The sequence below is a fragment of the Tachysurus vachellii genome, chromosome 7, assembly GCF_030014155.1.
Source record: "Tachysurus vachellii isolate PV-2020 chromosome 7, HZAU_Pvac_v1, whole genome shotgun sequence".
NCBI lineage: Eukaryota > Metazoa > Chordata > Actinopteri > Siluriformes > Bagridae > Tachysurus > Tachysurus vachellii.
In genome coordinates, this window is record NC_083466.1 from 30361753 (window position 1) to 30385521 (window position 23769).

General features: G+C 41.6%; 1 protein-coding gene across 1 annotated transcript; it reads right to left on the minus strand.

Annotated features, from left to right (window-relative positions):
• Positions 1-1967: 1967 nt before the first annotated feature.
• Positions 1968-23314, minus strand: wnt9a (wingless-type MMTV integration site family, member 9A). The gene is made up of 4 exons (XM_060875396.1): positions 23157-23314; positions 10133-10392; positions 9089-9351; positions 1968-6051 (listed from the first exon to the last, which is right to left on the minus strand). Exons 1-4 carry the CDS (start codon positions 23249-23251, stop codon positions 5584-5586), a joined length of 1086 nt encoding a protein of 361 aa, XP_060731379.1. The 5' UTR covers positions 23252-23314; the 3' UTR covers positions 1968-5583.
• Between the last annotated feature and the right edge of the window lie 455 nt (positions 23315-23769).

Genomic DNA, 23769 nt, shown 5'->3' on the forward strand with positions numbered 1-23769 from the left:
ATAGACAATAAATTAAAACTGTTCCACACAACAACAACAACAGTGTTTCCAATATAAGTAACATTAGTAACAAGTTCCCTCCTGTGACATCCTATTATGTTCATTTTCATCGGGTTTTTAATTTACATCATAATTGCTATTATTATTACTATTATTATATTAGTGTTATTATTTCTACTACTACTACTTTTTAATGGTTAGCCATGTTAGGTGGATATTTATATTTTATATTTCATATTTGAGTGGAATAATTGTGAAATGTGACCAGTCTGTTCCACACACATCTGTCAGAGGGCCTGAACCTCCGTCTTTGAGTGTGTACAGGGATTTGCCGTCATGTTTTGGCAAAACGACACGACCTCTGAGTCAACACACACACACACACTCTCTGACAAACACACATACACACATTCTTGGACTACTGCATCAGCCTAATAATGAAAATAATAATAATGTCCAATAACAGGAAGGTTATTATATTTTAAAGCCAGTTTTTCCTCCATTTCAACCCTGTGAACCGTGAGCTCTGTTCACTGCTCAGCACCGTGCTATCGAACGGTCACAAAAGAGAACTGCCACTTTACATCGTACATTACCCATAATGCACTGGGAGAAGTGAGAGGGTTTATTAAAGTACCTTTCAGATAAGTGCATAAAGAATTGTTTAATATCTTTATGGTGGTTTGTGTATCTCTATATGCCACCCTGAACCACACCTGTTTACATATTTGGGACATAGCTTAAATACTGATCAGAGGATCTTCACCGCTTTTCTGTTCTTTTTCTATCAGAATGTCTGTTCAGATGCAACACACATCTCTTGTTTAATCCGTCTGTTTCCTACAATTAACTAACCTGTGGTGAAAAACAGGAAGAAAGAATTTGACAGTCCAAAACTTCCCTTTTCTCTTCTCCCCTATTTTGGATTGTATTTTCTTTGCATTCGAGTGAGAGTTGAGGAAGGAAATGTGAGAAGGCAGGAAATGATAATCCCTTCTGATTGTGAAATAACATCCTATTGTGCCTGCAGGTTAACGTGTGTGTTACCTGTCCTATATGTGGGTCAAGCCTCTCTCTGGAACACTGGGTGTGAGATGGGAATACACCCTGGATTGAATGGCAGGCCACTGCAGGGCACCAAATACACATATCTATATACATTCACCCTGCCCAGTCCACCTAGCTGAATGTTTCTGAGGCTATACCACTTCTTACCCACATTTCCTAATCCTGTCCCCAGTCCAGTCCATGTGATCAACACACATGTGTTTCTTTTCTCTCATCTGATTCTTGTTTCTGATTCAGTCCAAAATCTTATGTGTTATCATGTCTAACATCCTCATCCAGTTCTTGTCTTTGTCTGTTTTAGCCACTGATCCTGTTTCTGAAATGATTCCAGTTTCAGTCCCAGTCTCTTTTACTAATGCTGGTGTTTGTCCTCAATCCTGGTCCAGTTTCTGGCACTGCCTCTTATCTATTCTGTCTTGGTCCTCAATCCTGGTCCAGTTTCTGGCACTGCCTCTTATCTATTCTGTCTTGGTCCTCAATCCTGGTCCAGTTTCTGGCACTGCCCCTGGTCTATTCTGTGTTTGTCCTCAATCCTGGTCCAGTTTCTGGCACTGCCCCTGGTCTATTCTGTGTTTGTCCTCAATCCTGGTCCAGTTTCTGGCACTGCCTCTTATCTATTCTGTCTTGGTCCTCAATCCTGGAACAATTAGCAGTCTCTGTTTTCAATCATGTTTTAAACCTAGTTTTTAACTAGGACAACTTAGTCTTTGTCGCCAAACATGATCAAATATCTGTCATTTATGTTTGTTAAGTTAAAATACTGCTACTATGGCAACTGGAAAACTGAATGAAAAAGAATGAACAGAGCAGAATGATATCTTGCCTTGTGGGGTTTTTTGTAGTCTGACATGTTTAATCCTGCATCTGTTTGTTGGAAAAACATCCACCACACCAGGAAATTTCTTTAAAAATCCATTTAATATTTTCAGATTTTCTTGCCTTTGTTATACAAAGATGTTAAATAACTTAAATACATTCTTACCAGTCACGCATGATCAGTTTATACCTACAGGCTATACACATGAGGTAGAGGGAAATCATCTGAGCATCCCATAATAAGACACGACAGAGTGGATAGTGAAACAAACCACTGCCCCAGAGAGGAAATTTACTGGGAAAACAAAGCTGTGGAATTGCACTAATCACTGAACACAAACTGAGAGAACAGCACAGTGACTGGACCCCTCTGAACAAGGGGACATAACTAAGGGGGCTACCTAAACTAACAAGTGCACTAACAAGTGCTGCTTTCATTCCATCACTTATTAAGTATTTAATCAAGCATGTTTTGCTAACATCAGTCTACTCGTATTTGTTCTCATTGGCTGAGAGACAGACACTTTAGCAGTGCTAGCAGCCAAAGAGTATGACAGACTATAATTCTTGTTAACTGATGGAATAAAAACACATGCTTGTAGTTGGACTGAAACAGTTTAAAACCTACAGTTCACCTTTAAGATTAATGCTACACATCTAAATCTGCTACCTGGGTAGAAATGCTAAAGCATGCATGAGAACATTTCATTATTATTCATTCAGTTCCTTATATACTATGTCCCTGTATTGATGATGTACACCAAGGGGTCCAGTCTCTGTTCACAGCACAGCTATCATTGTTTAATGGCATTATGCTGATTTATCTAACAGTCACGCTGAATTTAAACACACACTGCTTCCCCAAAAAAGAAACACCAAAACCACCAATAATCGGTACAAAAGACGCCATACAAAATTTCATCTGTACAAAATGTACACATGCTCATAAAACATTTCAAAAAATAATTTATAATTTGTCGTTAAAATTTCCCTACAAAATAGAGTTTCTTTACAGATTAAAAATCGGAAGACATAAAACACAACGTTAGCATCACACTAATCACGTGTTTTTGTTGCTGAGAAAACGAAACGCGGCTGCTGCTTTATCCTGGAGGGAAAGTGCCTAGCAGCTGTGCTAATTAGCAACATCAGTGATTCTTTCAGCGTTTGTGAACGTGTGTGCTGGAGGCCGAGGACGTTTAGCGAATGCTAACATGTTTTGTGCAGCTGTGGTTTAGAGGAATGCACACCAACGTCTTCCACTTTGCTATTATGGTTTGCATGTAGCGTGTGAGGTTGGCTTTAATTACCGTTCGTCCTTCTCACAAAACTGTCTGGAATTCAGCTGAAAACTGATGTGACACACTTATACACACACCCAGAAAGTCAAGGCACGTCAATGTTTTTTTTATTTTCTTTTTTCCTGGAATCTAAAACTTTTGATTAACCCAAGATTCATGAGTAAACTCAATGCTGTCATGGCTTTGTTAGCTCTTTTGCTTATTAAGTTTACTCATGAATCTCAAACAAATAACAGATGCTAAGCTAATGCAGCTGTGCTACTGTGAACTTGCGTATCAGTTAATACAGGAACAGAAGAATAGAAAAAATATGTGCATGGTAATTCATGCTAGCAAAGCTACATTGTTTTTACTTTTTTATCGCTAAGGAATATGTGTGCGCCTAACAAATATTAGCCACACTAGTATTGCCATAATATTAACAAATTCTCTGTTTTGGACGTTAGTTTCGCAGTGGAATTTCTGCGCATGTGCCTCACCATCGGCTTTACACCACAGGAACATAACCGTAAACTATTTACAACTTTATGTAGCCAGATATTTGTTCATAAATACATATCCATAAATACTGGGAAAGCTTCAGTGCGCTAACTGTGCTGTTTTGCTAATCGGGGTCTCATTCAGTAGTTCAATCGTACTGAAACAAAAAAATGTAAAAATGATAAACATATACATGATATATATCTTTATATAGGAGCGCACTTAGTTCGTCATAGGCAGTTCTATAGAAAGCATTTCTATTTACAGGGTATAGAATTCTGACTTGTCAAAATATCAGCGTGTGCAGCCACTGCATTAGCATGGAGGGTGTGTGGATCTGACGTTTAGATCTTAGTCACTATACTGAAATTTAAAAATATCACTAATAAACTAACGCTAATAAATTGATTTATTTGGAAACTAATAGGATCGGTTTTATACTAAATATTTAACATTCCAACTGTACTGAAATCTAATTCCTGTTGTTTCTCTGAGAACATTTAACTAGCTAACAGAGATTTGCTAGCTTGTGTTAGTTTGAGAGCTAGATTAATACACCTAAACTGATTTTAGTATCATATACTGAAGTATACATCCTTAGCAATTTAGAAATGTACACTTTTTTTATAAGAAGTCCGTGGGACATTTTGTTATTTATTTATTTATTTTTTGCATGGTACGTCCCAAATGTTAGCATTCTTGCCAAAGACTTCATCTCAAACACTAATGTTCTTGCTCAAACCACCATTTTGAAGCTCTGTCAGATGTCATGAAGTTTTGAGCGATATGTTCAGATCCGACTTGGTTCTATATTGGCGTTAAATATATCTGCTACTTGCTAGCTAGCAAAATCATCCTGCGTTATTTGCTAGCTGTTGTTCTTATGAATAACGCTAATGTGTAGTGCATGCTAGCATTTGGGACACAGGCTTGATGTCAGTGGAAGCGCTGTCTATTCAGGCTCTTATTAAAACTGTCAGATTGCTTTTGGAGCAACGAGTCAGCACTGAATTTGTTACAACGGATCACATGATTAGTGGTTTTACAGAAGATTCCCTGAATAGTCATCATTGCTAAGTCAAAAACATTTAAAGTGATTATTTGGACCAAAAATGTCCACGTTGTCCCTATCCCCCTAAATGTAGCCAGTCGGCTGAGACGTACTCGCTGTTGTTTTTGTCATTTTCTACAGCAACAAGGCTAACCATGCTAACTGAAGTTGTCTGGAGTTTATAGCTAGCAGTGTGACTACATTGTGTGTAATGGAAACATTTCATTTCTGATGATATAAAATCACATGTTCGTTTGTCCCCTGAAGCTAAGTCATGTTTCTGCTTTGGTTCTAAAGGGCCTTGTCAAGAAATCTAAGAAAATCCAAGTGAACAAGAGCACACTGTTGTGCTTAGTGGTTATTACTCTCTGCTTTTTCTTATGACATATTTCTGATAAGTGGTGTGTATATATATATATTCTATATAAAATAATTATAATACAATTTAATCTATGTACACGGTGCATATACACACTGTAGTGTGGGTGAAGAAGGTATGTGCTTCTCGAACAAATCTCACACCCCGTCGGTATTTTTTCTCACTTATAATGATAGCATGCAAGCACACACAAACACACACACACACACAAACACACACACACAAACACACACACAGTCTCATGAAGTATGAGATTGTAGACCAACTTTTCTCCCCTGGTTAATTTTCTGAAGGTTTCCAGAGTGTCAAAGGAAAAAAAGTCCCTGGAAATAATTTTCACCAAAAAAGTTAAAATCCGTCCATTTGAGATAGAAGAGAGAAGTTAATGCTTTTTTTTTGGTCTGAAAGTGTACGACCGTCCGTCACTTTTCCAGTCAGGCTCAGAAACCCTCGTTGTCCATGGTGTGTGGCTGCTGGGGTATTATTTTTTACCCCTTGCATGTATACACTTCCTCTTTTTGCGTGCACTGCTTGCATTCAACGTAGCAGCACCAGCGCACCTGGCATTGGCACGGTCGGGTCAGCACGCGGCTCTGCGTGTTATGGCCACGCCCACAGCAGATGGCGTCACAGTTCTTGTCTTTGTGGCACTTTCGTGCTGCTGTCCCAGCCGAGTATATGCTGGCCTGGCAGAAATTGGGCGAGTCCTCGATGTGCAGGAGGTCAGAGGTGCGTGAGAAAGGCTCGGCTCGGGTACGAGGTGGTGCGTTGGGCAGCTCGCCCTCACCTTTCGCCTGGTTGGTGGCGCTGGCTATCTTGAGTGCGGTCTCGTAGCGCTGCTTCAAAACCATGCCAATTTTGTGGAATGGCGCTAACTGACGCCAACATGTCTGCACCGTACACGAGCCTGACACGCCGTGACACTTACAGGTTGTATCCACACCAGCCTTAATGACCTGTGCAGGAAAGAGCCAAATATATTAGAGGAAAAACCGAATCATTTGTTCAAGTGTTTGTTCACACTAACAAACAACAACTAACCCTGTACTTAACCATTCCACATACATTAATAACACAGAGCTACAGTTTCATCTACAAATGACATGTGAGTAGAGATCTTCTCAATTCTGTTCAGATTAGCTATAAAAAAACTCTAACTTTCAGGCTAGCTTCACTGCTAACTGGCTAACGATGGATTGGGACTGTAGCCTAAAGTGTCAACAAAGCAAACAAACGGGACTGAGTTTCATATCATTGTGGTGTTAAAAAGGGTCAAAATCACAAACAATTTGGGACACAACTGAGCTGTCTGTAAGTCTCTGATGATACTTCGTTGAGCTGAGCACTGGGAATGGAGCACATTACTGCATTCTTACTTAATTACACACATGACTGCTTCAGTACACTTACAGCTCAGTGCTTTAAAGACACCTTTTTCTTTAAGTAAGATGAAGGTCTGGTGTTAGCAGGTCTGAGAAAGGACATCAGCTGTGGGTTTAGATCAGATTTCATTATTTTTATTATCCAGTTTAAAGTAGACCTCGTTTTATACATGCTGACGTAGTTGTTTGTTTTTGTTTAGTGGGAGGAGATCCATTAAAAACTGGGACATACCTCATGGTAGGAACGTGTGAATACATCTATATTAAATGACTGATACAAGATCTCTTTAATTGTCCTGAAGCTTTTCATTCTTGTGACAGTAGCAGACTGATTTTTACTCAAACTTATATTTCTGTTTGTCAAACGATATTCACACTCTATCACACTTTATTCCACTGTCTTCCACCTTGCTGCTCAGTCCAGCTCCATATTTGTTTCCAAGTTTAAATGATTTATGTAAAAGTGTGTGTTAAGACCAAATTTTGGTTTAGTTTTTTTTTTTTTTTTTTTCCCTCCACCTCATTGAAACTCTTCATACTCAGAACCTGAAGCCTGTCAGAGCAATCGGTCATGATAGCATTTCACTGCAGCGTCTACTGTATATCCAAACGTATTGGAATGGACACAGAGGGAAAGATTAGATTAAATAATGAAAGTGGTCGCAGCACTGAAACGTCATGTTGCTCCATGCGTGTTAGCTTGGAGCCGGATTGGAGTGTGTGTTCTGGTTTCCCACAGCAAGAATGTATGCTCGGGTCTGGGGGAAACGGGACGACGGAAACCACAAGGTGTGTTTCAACATTTTCGTGAGAACATGAACTTTTAAGACAAACACTGGGGAGAAGGTGCTTCTTCTGTGTGTGTGTGTGTGTGTGAGGTGGATTTGGAAAAGCTGCACATGCAGCACAATGGAAAGCGAAATGTGAACCGTCAGCGTGAAGACCCGAGGGGAAAGCGAGGCCAGCACATTCCACAATTCTCACTCCATATGGGATCTGACCCCAAACATGGCGGGGAAAAAGAAAAAAGAAAAACAGAATGGTGCTGTAAATCTTTTATCTCGGAGATGGATAAATGGATGGAGGAGGAATGGCGGAGAAACGAGTGTGTGGCGATCTCAGAGCCAGACTGTGGTAATTTATGTTCGTACTTAAACAACAATGGTAACAATGCGATGGAGTCTGAACACACCCTCAGTGCCAGGATTGCCGTTTACTCTGGCTAGACATCACGCACTCGCTCTTTTTACACACCGGTGGTCCATTATACACTTTAATAAATTGCTGAATTAAACACTCGATTAAAGGAGTTTTAAGCTTGGCAGTGTTCAAGCAGCTGCAGGAATTTAACATGCTGATTGTTGACCTTGTACAGCAGCTGACACCAAACCCAGAGAACTGCGTTATTGGAACACAGCCTGAACTGCGTGACCTCAAATTAAAGTTTGTGTAATCATTTTAACATCATTAGCCAAAAGCAAACCCAAATACACCGTGTGGCTCGGTCTCAGAACAAAACCTCGCATGCTTCTCTCTTCAGGGTCGAGTTAAGTGCACGCTGACGAGTTCATATTGAAACACCTTGATATTCAGATCACAGACGTATCCAAAGACTTGAGAGTTATTTAGAAGTTACATGAGATTTACAAGCAGGTCGGTGGTTGTATTAAACACAGACTTATCTCAGTTCCTTCAGAGTTTTTTCTTGTGTGATATCGGGTCACGTGAGGTTCGGTACTAATCCCAGTGCTGCGTAACACCAGATTTACGTCACCACAGACACTCCAGTTAAACATATTTGGATAGCATAATTACACAGAGGGCTGTTCATGCAGCAGTATATTAACAATATAATCCTGTTTGCTTTATTTTCAGTACATTCGTGTTTTTATTGTGCAATTTTAAATTGTCCTGCTTTTATGTTACATTGACATTTGACAGCAGTGAGCCCTTCTCCATTTTGTGTCCCTGATTTTTTTCGGGTTTAAAAGTGCGGGTTTGTGGTAGATATGGCAACCTCACAGGTGTAATAATCATCAGAATATCTGAAGCTCAGAAAATCCAGCAGGAACTTTCCCCAGGTGAGTACAGGTGCCGACGCTGAGGACGACCTTTGTGTACATAACTATCTTGTGCCCAGATATCTGCAGTACGGAGAGTGCGATTGGGGAGTTTATAGAAAGCTCTGTTATGTTTGTGTCTTTGACAGAACTGAACCGCGGCAAGCCTTCAGTTAACATTTCACCTTCCTGCTTGTTTTTCTCAGAACTTTTTGTCTACCTGTTACACTAAAGTGCAAGGTTACTGATCACTGTGTGTTAGTTAATGACATTACGCTGCCTAAACAGAACATTTTTCACAGGAACAGCTGCCCATTTTACAACCCAAAATCTACAGTGTCAACATTACAAGCCTAATTTTCTGATGTGGTACAGCAACATTCTTGCTAAATGCGTCAGCCGTCATCTGAGCACTCGCGCTTTCAACACGCAGACATGATGTATTGACTGACACATCTGACAGTTTAACATTATGCACCTAGTGAATTTGCTGGAAATGTGCCGAGTGAGGTGCAGAGAGGCAGGGCTGAATTTCACGAGTCCACACCCACCTTCATGCCAACGTGGCTGTTGTGCATGTCAACGCGGGCTCGCAGGTCCTTGTTAGACCTCTTGCCCAGGAAGTCCTTGACGAACTTGTTGCTGTATTTAAGGTTGTCCCCGCAGCCCCCCCATTGCCAGGCCTTTCGGTTCTCCAGGTCAGGAGCCTCGTCACAAGTGCAGCGCTCCATCCGTCCTGCGCTGCACGCTTTAGCCATGGCATGGGTCAAACCAGCTGAAGAGATCGCGTAGAGGAACGCCGTCTCTTTAAAACCTGCACACGTACACACACTTGCCATCAGCTTCTGTTGGGATTGTTCATAGTGATCAGCACTAACATCTGCATTTGGTGCACATCTTGGGCGGTTTTATTTTGGTTAACAGTTTCCTACATCAGACTAGTTTCCTAACTGGCCTTGTAATCTGCCCGATCTCAGTGAAGCACAACTACATTAGATTCTGGTCCAGCATTAGTTCCTTTATCTCCACTTCCTCCACACTGGATTTCACATTAGTATACATAATGCTGAACATTGCTGGACAATGGAGACTGAGAGAAGAACGTGTGTTTTGAGGAGCCAGCAGTGAAACCTGATTGTTATTCCATATGGTTGGGCTCATTTAAAGTTTTTTTCCTATTAAATTCCATTGTAAGTGCTCAAGCAGTTCTCACAGGAAAAATGAAAAGTCAATATAATATATTGCATATTATTTAATATATTGATTATTATTTCAATAGAAATATGTTTACAGAGTTTCATATGCTTATTTGCAGACTTTTTATTTGCAAACATTTGGCTGGTGCGTGGAGACAGTATTTCTAAAAATTTTAAATACGCAAACTATATAAAATGTAAAACAATGAAATCTACTAATGCTACTGAAAAACTAGAAACACTAGATACTGTAGGGTTACAAACGTCTAGAGACATTAGGAACAAGGGCACCAGAAATCTGGGGACATTGTAAATTGGCTGCCTTTTGGTTTATAGCCAATCAGAAGATGTTGTACAGTGTTCGGCCAATCAGAAAGCAGCATGCAACTGGACGCTCACCTCTTTTTAAAATGTTTGCTCTGTAGCGCCCCTCTAAGGTGCAGTTCCACCTCTCGAAGCGAAATTGGTATTGACACTCTTGTGCACTAAGGCTAATGGCATCCACGAGTGTCTCAGCCACGCCTGGGTCTCGTCTGCACATCCTGCGCTGCTTCTTCTCCAGTTTGAGCCGGTCGCAGAGTTTGTAGTGTGCCCTCGCTGGTCCGTCCTCGGGCTGGAAGCTCAGAGGTAGCATGGACAGGGGCTCATTCCCCGTCAGTCTGAAAACCAAAAGAAATATATTATTCTATTAATGTAATGTGTTCAAATCGTCCATGAGGTGTGGCTTTGTCTCGAAACCACTATATAAGACGTACGCTGTGTTCCAGTGCATTATGGGTAATGGTTTAGTCAATAAGTGTGCTCATTCAGACAGCAACACATGTACACTTTGTATTGTGTGTATTTACAGTGTGTAATTATCGTCTGTCCTGCTCTCAGCCAATCAGACGTCTGTATTAGAGTGTGAGAAGTGTAATTGTTAGATTAACAAACAGTGCAATGGTGTGCTAAGCTGAATAGCCCTGAGCACGCTCTGTTCAAACATGTTGTAGGAATCCATGTATGTGAGAACTCGAAGCATTAATACACCTCTTTACATGTATTCACCAGCAGGAATGTAGCCTGAACCATTTACACACACACATAGGAGAAACAAGTGACAGACATACTAAGACAGAAATATGAATCATTTCAGTGATCCTGTGAGACATTATGTGATTCTCTGATGTCACTGGACATGTTGTTATGGTTAGTGCAGTTATAATGGAGTTTAATGGGATTTGTAAGTAACATTAACATCTTAATGACTGACAAGTCACAAACAAGCTAACTGTACTAGCAATGTACACTATACTATAGTATACTATACTGTACTATACTGTACTGTACTGCACTATACTATACTATACTACAGATCATGGTGTAGTGTAGTGTAGTACGGTGTGAATTGTTGTGTAGTATAGTGCAGCTTAGTGTAGTTTAACAGTCTGTAGTATAGTATAGTATAGTATACTATAGTATAGTATAGTGTACATTGCTAGTACAGTTAGCTTGTTAGTGACTTGTAGTGGAGTGTAGTGCAGTATAGTGTAGTTTAATACTATATTATACTATACTACCCTGTACTATAATATACTATACTATACTGTACTATACTACTCTATACTATACTATACTGTACTATACTATAATACACTGTACTATACTACACTATACTATACTATAATATACTATACTGTACTATGCTACTCTATACTATACTATACTGTACTATACTATACTATAATATACTATACTGTACTGTATTATACTATAATACACTGTACTATACTACACTATACTATAATACACTGTACTATACTACACTATACTATACTATACTATGATACACTGTACTATACTACACTATACTACACTATACTATACTATGATACACTGTACTATACTACACTATACTACACTATACTATACTATGATACACTGTACTATACTACACTATACTATAATATACTATACTATACTGTACTATACTATACTATAATATACTATACTGTACTGTATTATACTATAATACACTGTACTATACTACACTATACTATAATACACTGTACTATACTACACTATACTACACTATACTATACTATGATACACTGTACTATACTACACTATACTACACTATACTATACTATGATACACTGTACTATACTACACTATACTATAATATACTATACTGTACTGTACTATACTATGTTCCAGTTAGTATTGTGATTGGACTACCAATTGGAAGGTTGGGAGTTTGAATCCCAGCTCCACCAAGCCACAACTGTTGGGCCCCTAAGTAAGGCCCTTAACCCTCAGTTGTATAAAATAATATTATGGTCAGGTCAGACGCTCCACTGCTCAGTGTTCTTCCCGTATGAAGAAAATGAAGATGAAAATTCATTGGAGCTGAAATGTAAACCTGAAGAACATATCCTGACTCTATTAGCAGTAAAGGGGACACTGTGGACACTGTGCAGTCCCTTCTGGTTTTCCCCTTAGAAAGAGGGAAGGACAATTCTGGCATGACAACATGCTCACACACACACACACACACACACACACACACACACAGAGCGGGCGATGCCCTAACACCTCTTGGTGTCAGTTTATTTTAGAGCGAGCGTCAATAAAACTCTGACCAGCATTCTGAGGTTTTCCAGACCAGCCTTCAACAACACGCCTCTCGCTCATTATGTGTAATTCTGGGTCAATTTTACATGTCTAACACACAGCTGTGTGGATAAACCAGTTTATGGGAATCTCTCTCTCTCGCTTGCTCTTTAGCACACTCACACACACACACACACACACACACACACACACACACACACACACTCACGTTTTACGCAGTCTAGTGTATTCTCTTAAATCTGACACTCTGAATATAGAAACATGTGTTCAATCTGGTCTGTGAGTATAAAAGCAACCCTAGCAGTCCAGATCAGTGTGTTCTGATTGGCTGAGAGCTGCAGGCAGCATAAAACAGTCAATATACTTTTTTAGTACTTTGTTTCTAGTTTTCTATAGTTTTCTTTCTTTTTTTTTTGTTTCCTTGTGTTCCCTAAATTCCACGACTCCTGGTTTACATTTCTTTACTTTCTTTGTTCCTTTCCTAATATCAGCCTCAGGTTTTTTGCTCTTCCGTAGTTTCCAGGTCCCAGCTTTCCTTCTTGTCCAGTTTAGTCTATAATCTTTAGTTTCCTTCTCGTCCAGTTTCCAGGTCCCTAGTTTCCTTTTTGACCGTTTGTAGTATCGCTACTTTCCTTCTTCCTCTTAATCTGCGGTGTCTCTCATCTATAGGGTTTTCTTCCTGTCCAGATTGAGTAAACTATTTTGGTTTCTGGTCAGAACTCCAAACTGAACACCAAAATGGCACCAGGACTGGATAAATTTCTTAAATAAATAATAGCGAGCCCATCAGGCCAGTAAAAGCTTCCTTGTGCTGCTAAGCCTTGCTGCAGTGTTGATCACTAGCCTTGTGCAAGGTGTTTCCTCCGGTATAAATAAAGTATTTATCTAGTTACCTAAAACTCATGAGTTTATGAATAGACGAAGACAGAGAGCGAGAGACTGACTGCAGCCGTACTCCTTCTCCTCCCTGATCACATTTCTGCGTCGCACTAATTAACCCACCTTGTAAACATTCTGTACCACTAACTCGACTGTGACTCAGAGGATGTGTAGTGCTGCAGGAAACTGAATAAAGCTAATAACCAGGACTCTGCTGCTTCAGGTTACTGATCTCCCCACGTCTTTACACCAGCACGGTCTGACGGCTACAACTTTGTGATGAATTTCCACATGGCGAAAGTTAATGTGGATTGAAAGTTGACAGGTTGTCATTAACACGCCATGTTGTATATAGTAGTTGTGTTACTACATTTAAAGGACACAGTAGATGAGTCCTTACTGACCTTCAGCTACCCAAACTCCTCCAAGCAAGCGTCCGTCACGGTCCGTGCTGTAAATGAGGCCCACAGGACTTTGTGCACATGTCTAAGCTTGAGGAAATTATACATTCTTTCCAAAAAAAAGCTGTTTGCTTTTCTCCTCCGCTTTGACAACGGGGACGAATTTTCAAAGTGGAAACCAGGCAAGTCGCAACTTGGGGGTTTGTGGGGTTGTGAGGTTACATGCATTTATTTTCACAAGAGAATGTGCACAACATACACACTTTGTAACAGAATGACAAACATGATGAATGCGTTTAAGTTCATAGTGTAATTCATATTATTGCAAAACCTCCAGAAGCGTAACGCTAGGTCCGTGATGTGGAAGGTTCAGTGTGGTGATGAGATCGAATTCACCTTCAATGCTAAAAAATACAATCGATTCAACATCGTATCAGGAACTTTCAGTAAAGATTTATACCATTTCTTTTTGCTGCATGTCGCAATCAGCATAGTGTGTTTAATCCTGGTGAGGTGTATGTTGTTCGTGCAGCGATGTGCTCACACCCCGAAGCGAGAATTCGAGAACAAAAAGAGGATCGACGCGTCTTTCTTCTGCTCGTTCTTTCTACATGACGTCCATCATATATCTGCTGCACAAAAGCGGCTGTAGGACTAGAGCCGTTTCAAACGCAGAGATCCGCTAATCCCTTACGCCCTCCAGCTAAACACTACACCCCCACCCCCACCCCCACCACACACACTTCTGCAGCTTTACCTTTTTACCCACAATGCCACAGGGTGGGAATGTACAGTTGAGAACTTGAGAGCGTTCCCAGTGATGAGAGAAAGTGTGTGTGGAGTTCAGTTTACTCTTCGGTCGTCTCCATATACAGTAGCAGCTTATATAAGAGCAGAGCAGGACATGACGCAGGACGCTACACACAGATCCACTAAATCATGCAGAGCTTTTATGGCTTTATGAAATATTCTGCACATTTATTCCAGTGCTCATCAGGTTCGAGCAGCTACACAATTATGTCAAATTGAATCTTTTCACATCGTAACTTTAACTGGAGCTGATAGACTGTTGGAGCCACATCATGGTTCAGATACCAGAGTAAGCAGTTGGGTTTTGTTTGTCCCACACAGATAGAGACATAGTGTGTGTCCAGCAGGTGATGACCTGTGGTGTCCTGCAACGGATACTAACACGGTCAAGGTGATCGGACCAAGGGAACGTGTTCAAATCAATCCTGAAGCACAGACCAGTTCAGTGTCATGGACATGATCTAAAAATGAGCTTCTCTCAAACACCTCGTGTGGAAAATATCACGCCGAGTTGATGATGAATAACTGAGCACGTCAACACTGTCACGAATGATGTTCCTACGCCAGATCTCCACAACACACACACACACAGCGTTCAGGCGCTCCTGTCATCACAGATGTGTTAAGTATAGACAGTGACCGAGCCCTGAAAATCTCAGCCTTATGTCATTATACACAGATCACTGTATGCACACACACACACACACACACACACACACACTTGCTCAATCCCTGATTGGACAGTGCTACATGTGGCTACACAGAGAGCTTTTCTGGCCATGTCACCATGGCGGCTCACTTTCCCACAATCCCTTGCACATGTATTTGTAACTCCACATTAATGTGGACATAAAGAGATGAGATTCTTTACCTTTGCTCACTCTTTAGTCTGGAACACAGTAAGTGTGATCGGAAACTAAAAGGGTTACGTTAAGAGACAGAGTCTATGGACGTGATGGGGTTAAACACCCTGCATCTTCTCCTTAGCAGTAACGATACTAATATACTTAAATACTAATAGTGAGAATCTTATCAGCACTAATAATGTTAACACTATCGAGACTAACACAACAATACTAACATTCCATCAACTGTACCACCTCCAATACACACAGTACTAACCCTAAAGAGCTAACACTATCAGTACTGACACACAATACCAACACAAAAGCATTAACCATACTAATGGAACCGGTACGACCACAAATATTACTAACACTCTGTTAACCTGAAACACTGAACACCAACAAACTCTGGAACAAAACTGGAATAGAGCAGGAATGTAGAGTATACTAAGGAGAAGGAGACCACACACAATACTCGCATTGTTATTAACATTAAAACTGAGAGTAGTGACAGTGGAACAAAACAGTGTTAATAATAGTGTTAAGTAACAGTGTAGTACTAACACTACAACACTCACATTGATAATAAAAGCTGCTGGAGACATGATGATGAAGTCGGTTCAGGTTCCGTCTGCTTGCTTTATTTACACAACTTTGGTGGCGGTTCATTATCGCTAACAACTTTTAAATTGGTGTGTAGGAATCATTATGGAGCTCTAATGAGGAGTGAAGATAACCCACAGACACACACACACACACACACACACACACACACACACACACAGACGGTATGAAAAGCTACATTAACCACAACTAATCCCTGACAGCCTGCTACAGTGGGGAGACAAAAAATGTCTGGAAAACACACACACACATCACTACAGTGTGGCACATTTTAATTAACATTTTCTACCACACTCTAACACTCTAACCTTTATATATATCACACTACACTACACAAATCTAGGTAACCTACTAGTTTAACTAGTTAGCTACTCATTGAGACATCAGGCTAATGCTGAGCTAACTGTGCATCTGTTTACTAATACACTGCTGGGTTTGGGCAGATGGCTAGCTTAGCTAGTTGAGCTAAAGTGTGTATGCTGAAGAAGTGATGGTGTGGTGTCATGTGATTTATTTCATATAATCATGTTTACTACCAGTTAGCATTCCATTGACTAGCATATTAGCTTGCTAACCTGTGAGTTCTGTGTGAAAAACCTGGTTGTGTTTATGTATATTTATGTGCATTTAACAGAAAAAAGGATTACTAGCAAGAGTATTAGCATGCTAGTCCGTTAACAAGCTGATATGGCACAGTGCGTAATGTGGACACTGCAAGTACACTTTCGAGTGTGTTTTAACCCTTAGCAGGGTTAACCTGGGCTAAATGAATAACCCCTGGAGAACACATGCCAATCATTCTCTCCAGCTGCTGACCCCAAACACACACACACACACACACGCGCACACACACACACACACAGCTGTCAAAGTCGAACCCAAAACAAAGGCAGATGTGGGGGAAAGTGTGAGACCAGCAACAGGCTTCAAATTCCTCCCTGAAAAACTCCTGAACCATGTGACCCTCTCTGCTAATGCTATTGAAATCAAGATCACGTGACATCACCAGGAGCCTTTTTTACTCACTAGCCGTGAGCTAGTTCTACTTCATGCTAAGTCGATGTGATGTGATTGGCTGAGCTTGGATGTGTGTAAACTGTCTGCTCGCTACACGTCTTTGGTTTTTCTGGAATATTCTAAAATGTAGAAACAAGATGACGTCGTCGTCTGCATGAACAAACACGCTGAGGAGCGAATTAGCTGTTAGCATGTGAGATTATAGTTTTCTGTCTAAACATGTGTGTGTGTGTGTGTGTGAGAGAGATGAAAGATAAATGGATGACGTATGTGTTAGTGATGTCATCAGGTATATCAGGTATGCTAGGTGAAGTAATGATGAACTGTGCAGCTCTCTAACCCTCAGTATCCAGACTGTGACATCATGGGCAGTGACGTCATTGATGATGTCATTATCTATAACGGCACCAGAGACAGGGACAAAGGACGTGCACATCATATCCCTCTCTGTGTGTGTGTGTGTGTGTGTGTGTGTGTGTGTGTGTGTAATCATCCAAGGAACAAAGTGGCATGAAACGGCTCCACAATTTGCAGAGGAAAGGTCAATGACATAAACAGGAAGTAACTCATTAGTGACCTCTTCTGTGACCTTTGATCTGTGTTCATGACATCATGCAGAGAGAGAGACAGAGAGAGAGAGAGAGAGAGAGAGAGAGAGAATGATTAAGTGTGTGAGACATAAACACAATGTAACTTGTGTTAAGAGTGCTGGTGTAAGTGTGTGTTTGTGTTTGTGTGTGTGTGTGTGTTGTATTTGGTAGAGACCTGACGCTCTCTCTCTCTCTCTCTCTCTCTCTCTCTCTCTCTCTCTCTCTCTCTCTCTCTCTCTCTCTCTGTACTGTGTCTGTGTGTGCGTGTGGTGCTGAGTGAGGGACGGCTCACGCTCACTGCGCCCCCCGGTGGAAGACACAAATCTACACACACTAAATAAACACAGCAGGACAGGTCAGTGTGTGAGGAAGTGTGTGTCAGGTGTGAAAGACAGAGTGTGTGGTTGTGTATTACACAAATCACACACACACACACACACACACTAATGCAGAGAACACACACAGGTTCCCCGTTCAGACGGTCATACTCAGAGTCTGAGAGTTACAGCAGTTCATGTGAGGGAAAGTTTGGGAGATTCAGAGTCGGCTTTCACAGCTGATCAGGTGGATTCTTTTATATTGATCTTTTATCAGGTGTGAAAGTGAGACGCTTTATATTCCACATGTATATAAATTATACAGAATATACTAGCTCTTATTTATACAAGATATCCACGATTCTCTCTCTCTCTCTCTCTCTTTGTGTGTCTCTCTGTCTCTCTCTCTCTCTCTCTCTCTCTCTCTCTCTGTGTCTCTCTCTTTGTGTGTCTCTCTGTCTCTCTCTGTCTCTGTCTCTCTCTCTCTCTCTCTTTGTGTGTCTCTCTGTCTCTCTTTCTCTCTCTCTCTCTCTCTCTCTCTCTCTCTCTCTCTCTCTCTCTCTCTCTCTCTCTGTGTCTCTCTCTTTGTGTGTCTCTCTCTCTCTCTCTCTCTCTCTCTCTCTCTCTCTCTGTGTCTCTCTCTTTGTGTGTCTCTCTGTCTCTCTCTCTCTCTCTCTCTCTCTCTCTCTGTGTCTCTCTCTTTGTGTGTCTCTCTGTCTCTCTCTGTCTCTCACTCTCTCTCTCTCTCTCTCACTCTCTGTCTCTCTCTCTCTCTCTCTCACTCTCTGTCTCTCTCTCTCTCTCTCTCTCTCTCTCACTCTCTGTCTCTTTGTCTCTGTCTGTCTCTGTCTCTGTGTCTCTGTCTCTCTCTCTCTCTCTCACTCTCTGTCTCTCTCTCTCTCTCTCACTCTCTGTCTGTCTCTCTGTCTCTCTCTCTCTCACTACCTGTCTCTCTGTCTCTGTCTCTCTCTCTCTCTCTCTCACACACTCTCTGTCTCTCTCTATCTCTCTCACTCTCTGTCTGTCTCTCTGTCTCTCTCTCTCTCTCTCACTCTCTGTCTCTCTGTCTCTGTCTGTCTCTCTGTCTCTGTCTCTCTCTCTCTCTCTTTGTGTGTCTCTCTGTCTCTCTCTCTCTCTCTCTCTCTCTCTCTCTCTCTCTCTCTCTCTCTCTCTCTCTCTCTCTCTCTGTGTCTCTCTCTTTGTGTGTCTCTGTCTCTCTCTCTCTCTCTCTCTCTCTCTCTCTGTCTCTCTCTCTCTCTCTCTCTCTCTCTCTCTCTCTCTCTCTCTCTCTCTCTCTCTCTATCTATCTATCTATCCATCCGTCTGTCTGTCCACCTTTCTTTTTCGCTCTCTTTCTCTCTTACTCAGGAATGTTTCAGTAATGACATCGCTGTGTTTCCCACCCAGCTGGAGTGTGTGTGTGTGTGGTTCACCTGCCAGTGAGGGGGCCAAAGGGGGGGAAAAAACCCCAGAGTGCTCACATTCCTGTGGTGCGGAGGACAATTTGAGCGACGGATTGACTTGGCCAGCAGAAGGAGAGTGTGTTGACGTTTGTCTCACACTCCAGAACACAGGGAGAGTCGGGGTTTGGAACGAGGCCTTGTCCCGAATCGAGCCGTAAAACCCTAGGATTCCTGCACACTCCACACTCTGTGCGGTGTGTAGTTAGGATAGTTGGGCGTGCAGCCGTGACTCACTTTGTGCACTTCATGTCACGCCGCCGCTGCTGCACCGAGACACTCGAGATAACATTCATCAGAGAAACGCTCAATCACTGGAAACAAAAAACTGCCTGCACACTTCAAAAGAAACCTCCCCTTTTTTACCACACACTTGATCAAAAAACCACAAAGAGCAAATCAGCGCTCGTTAAGGGACGATAAGGCCGAGGGTGTGATGTGAACCGCGCACTTCTCTCGCCTAATGCGTTTCCTATAGTTTGTTTTCTGGACCCGATAACGAGGACGTGCACTTCATCAAGACACGCTGCTGAAAGCAGAAAGCTTCAAGAGCTCTGGAACAATAGCCGTCCACCCTCGCACACTCGATATGAATAATCATAAACAGGCTGCCTTAATCATTTCCAGCCATTCAGATACGACTGAGAGACAAACGTAGATCCTAATCTGTCCTTCCTCAGTGTCCACTTCCTTTAGAAAGAGACTCAGTGAGAAAGGATTCAGTCCCAAATATCCTTCCCTTCCTCACAGTGCTTATGCAGCTGTTTAAGACTTTTTCACTCGAATACAAGTCAAGAGTTCACTGGAAAGATTCGATCAGAAAGAGTTGACTCACGCAGAGTCACAGAGCTTTGAAATTTCGTATCGCTGACTCGAATAAATCGCCTTAAACCTTTTTCCTTCGAGTTTTAAAAGCATCATGCTCATATCATTTCAGTTTAAGAGCCAGTTCGGTTTAACAGAGAATTGATTCACATTCGATTCACAACTCAACATTCGCGAGATTCATTTGAGTCATTTTTAGAAAAACAAAGCGATTCATTTTGTTCATTACGATTTATTTAGGTTTTGTTTCCTTCTTCCTTACAGCAGCTGCTCTGTGTTCGTCCTCGCCGTGTGGAATCAAGTGTTTATTTACTGAAGGCCTGCGAATATCAAGAGCCAGCTGTTTTATTACCAACCGGGGAATCACTAAAAAAAGATTCACCTGAGTCGGAAGAGTTTAAGCTTTTTTTAAAGTGTATTTACTCAATGTTTACCAAAAATAAAAATAACAGGAGTTTCTTTTTTAATGTCTTTATGGCAACCACGAAAATCCGAACAAATCGATTCAACTGATTCGCTTTACAGAAAAGATTCATGCGATTCCTAACATAACTGCACCACGATTCACTCCCTTGTACTCTGGAGTGGTGACACAAACAAATAAACAAACTAAAAGTTCACTTGTCAAAGTGAGTCTCCACAAACGTCTTAAATTCAGCTCACGGCTCAGATGGATCAAGAGTCGTTTACGTTTAAAGAATCATTTGAAGACAAAACGATTAATTCAAGCGGCTTTGTTTTTAAAGTTTATTTCTTTATGAGCTCGCAACTTTAGACACTTTACACCAGTGTGTATTCAGTGCCAAATGAAGCACTCGCTTAACAAGAACCAGTGTCTTTTTTTTTTCACAAACCTGGGAATCCTTTAAACCGATTGCCCTGATTCGCTTTAAAACAAAGTGATTCATCCACAGTTTTTTTTTTTTTGGACATGTTGAGAGTGAGTAGGGCTGAAACAGGCCCTCAGGGAAGCTTTCATCACAGATAAAAATCTTGCCCTCCCTCATTCCCTCTTTCCCCCATCAGCTCACACGTGACACAATATTTGGAGATCTGTTACGCGCCTTTTGTTGCGGCTGTCACTTGTTAGCAAAGACAACAAAAACGCCTTCGCATGAAAATCCTCTGGCTACTGGAGATGAGGATAAACCAGTCCCCGTCTTCTTCACGCCGTTCCACCTGTCTATCAATCCGGACACTGACAAATCATCATTATATCAGAGGATTCTTTTAATAGCACACACACACACACACACACAGACGGAGCGGTTTGTGGTAGTGTTTTCGCTGCCGATCGCTCGCAGCCAGGGTTTGGTCCCGAACGTGTTAGAACAAGTACACAAACGGCGTTTAGGGTGATCAATGAGATGCTTCTTTAAACAAACCTGGATCCTATTATACTCTGAAAGATCAGATTCGTTCAGCTACACACACACACACACACACACACACACACATGTATATAAAAGGGCTAGGAAAATAAATACCTAGGCGTTCCCGCAGTGCTGCGTCTCTAATCGCACACCACATGGTTTTATGTGAGATATGAGAAAGGGGACAATCGAGTCCTCGGAGTCTTGTGTACTTCACAACATGTGTGTTAGAGTAACACAACCACAACGGACACTAACACTAACTCTTACACACACGCCATCATCATCATCGTCACCATCATCATCTCAGCCCTGCTGAGACAATTCAGACTTCCACAAAGAGCTGAGACAACGGGGAGATGGAGACAATAGAGAAGAAGTGAGATACACAGAAGGAAAGAGAGAGTGAAGACAGAGAGGAAGGATGAAAGAGTAGGACAGTGAGAGATGATGCAGGAGAGAGAGAGAGAGAGAGAGAGAGAGAGAGAGAGAGAAAGAGAGCGCATGGAAGTGCAAGAAACAATACAATAATAGAAATGAGATGGATCAGAGATATTTAGAGTAGAAAACAGAGAGAGAAATGAAGAAAAAAACGGAGAAAATACGTGTCAGAGAGAGAATGAGAGAGATTGTCTGAGGAAACGAGAGAGAGAGAGAGAGAGAGAGAGAGAGAGAGAGAGAGGGAACCTGAGAAGGATAGAAAGAAAAATGGAACAGAGAATGAGAAAGATGAAGACAGTGTGCATGAGAAAGGGTGAGGATGAGTGACAGAATGAAAGAGAGGGAGAGCAGACAAAACAAGAGAGACAGAGCGAGAGAAACATTGGAGAAAACAAGTGCAAGAGACGGAGTGAAAGAGGCAGAAAAGAAGAGAGAAAAAAAAGTGTTGGGAGAGAGAGTATGACAGGATGGAATAGAATAAAGCAATAAGGAGTGCAGGAGAGACAGTGATGAAGAAAGATAGAGAGAGAGATGGAAAAGAAAGCAGTGTAATTAACACCAACTGTGTTTAAAGACCAACTGTGTTTAAACACTGCTTAGTTCTGCAATTGTGCTGTTAATTGGTCAAGCAAGCATCTCTCTCTCTCTCTCTCTCCCTCTCTCTCTCTCTCTCTCTCTCTCTCCCTCTCTCTCTCTCTCTCTCTCTCTCCCTCTCTCTCTCTCTCTCTCTCTCTCTCTCTCTCTCTCCCTCTCTCTCTCGCTCTCTCTCTCTCTCTCTCTCTCTCTCTCTCTCTCTCTCTCTCTCTCTCTCTCTCTGTCTCTCTCTCTCAGTCAGTATAGATGTTAATTGTACAGTGCATTTGTAAGCTCTTATTAACATTTATAAACAGTCATCTCACTAACACCATCAGATCCTCATCCAGCCGTCACACACCAACACACCAAGACACTGTGATCAACCTGCCGTACATGCACTCTACCCAGCTCTCTCTCACACACACATATACACTGCATTAATAATAACAATATAATAATAATAATAATAATAATAATAATAATAATAATAATAATAATAATAAAAAGAAGTAGATCAATAAACATCTCATGTTCACTTCCACAGGACACTTCACTTAGACAGGCACTAAAGTTCCACCAGAGACTCCACACAGCTGTAACACACACATACACACACACACACACACACACGCACACACACACGGGTCCGTACCCAAAGTAGGTGTGGGATGGGGGTGGGAGGCTGCACAGCGCCGCTATGAGAGTGAGAGTGCTCCATGCCCGCACGGCGACTCGTCCATCCGGCATTTTGCAGCGTCTCTGCAGCAGACCATTGCGCTCCGTCTGAGCTCCTGCTCCTGCTGCTGCTCAAATCACACACACACACCAGCACTGCTGGAATTTATGCTGCAGGGGCAGGCTGAAGAAGAGAGGGGTGGGATGGCTCCTCCCCCAAACTCAGAGAGAGAGAGAGAGAGAGAGAGAGAGAGAGAGAGAGAGAGAGAGAGAGAGGAGGTCTCCAGTCCAACATTCCAGGTTCCTCATGGTTACTTCACACCACAGCACTGGGCAGTTTGATCAGAAGGTGTTGATTCATTCTCTAGAACTAACTCCACATCAGCAGATTAGAGTTATTAACACCTTTATGTTAATAGCTGCTATAGTGTAAGTGAGAAGAGGAAGCAAACTGTTTGACCCACATAATGATGTGTCTTTTGTTTAATAAAGAATTACTCTTCAGTCCTATTCTCTCCTGATAATATCCTGTCTTAAGTCTCCTCCCCCTTGGTCACAAGGTTATTTGCATAAAGTTGAAGTTGACTCAG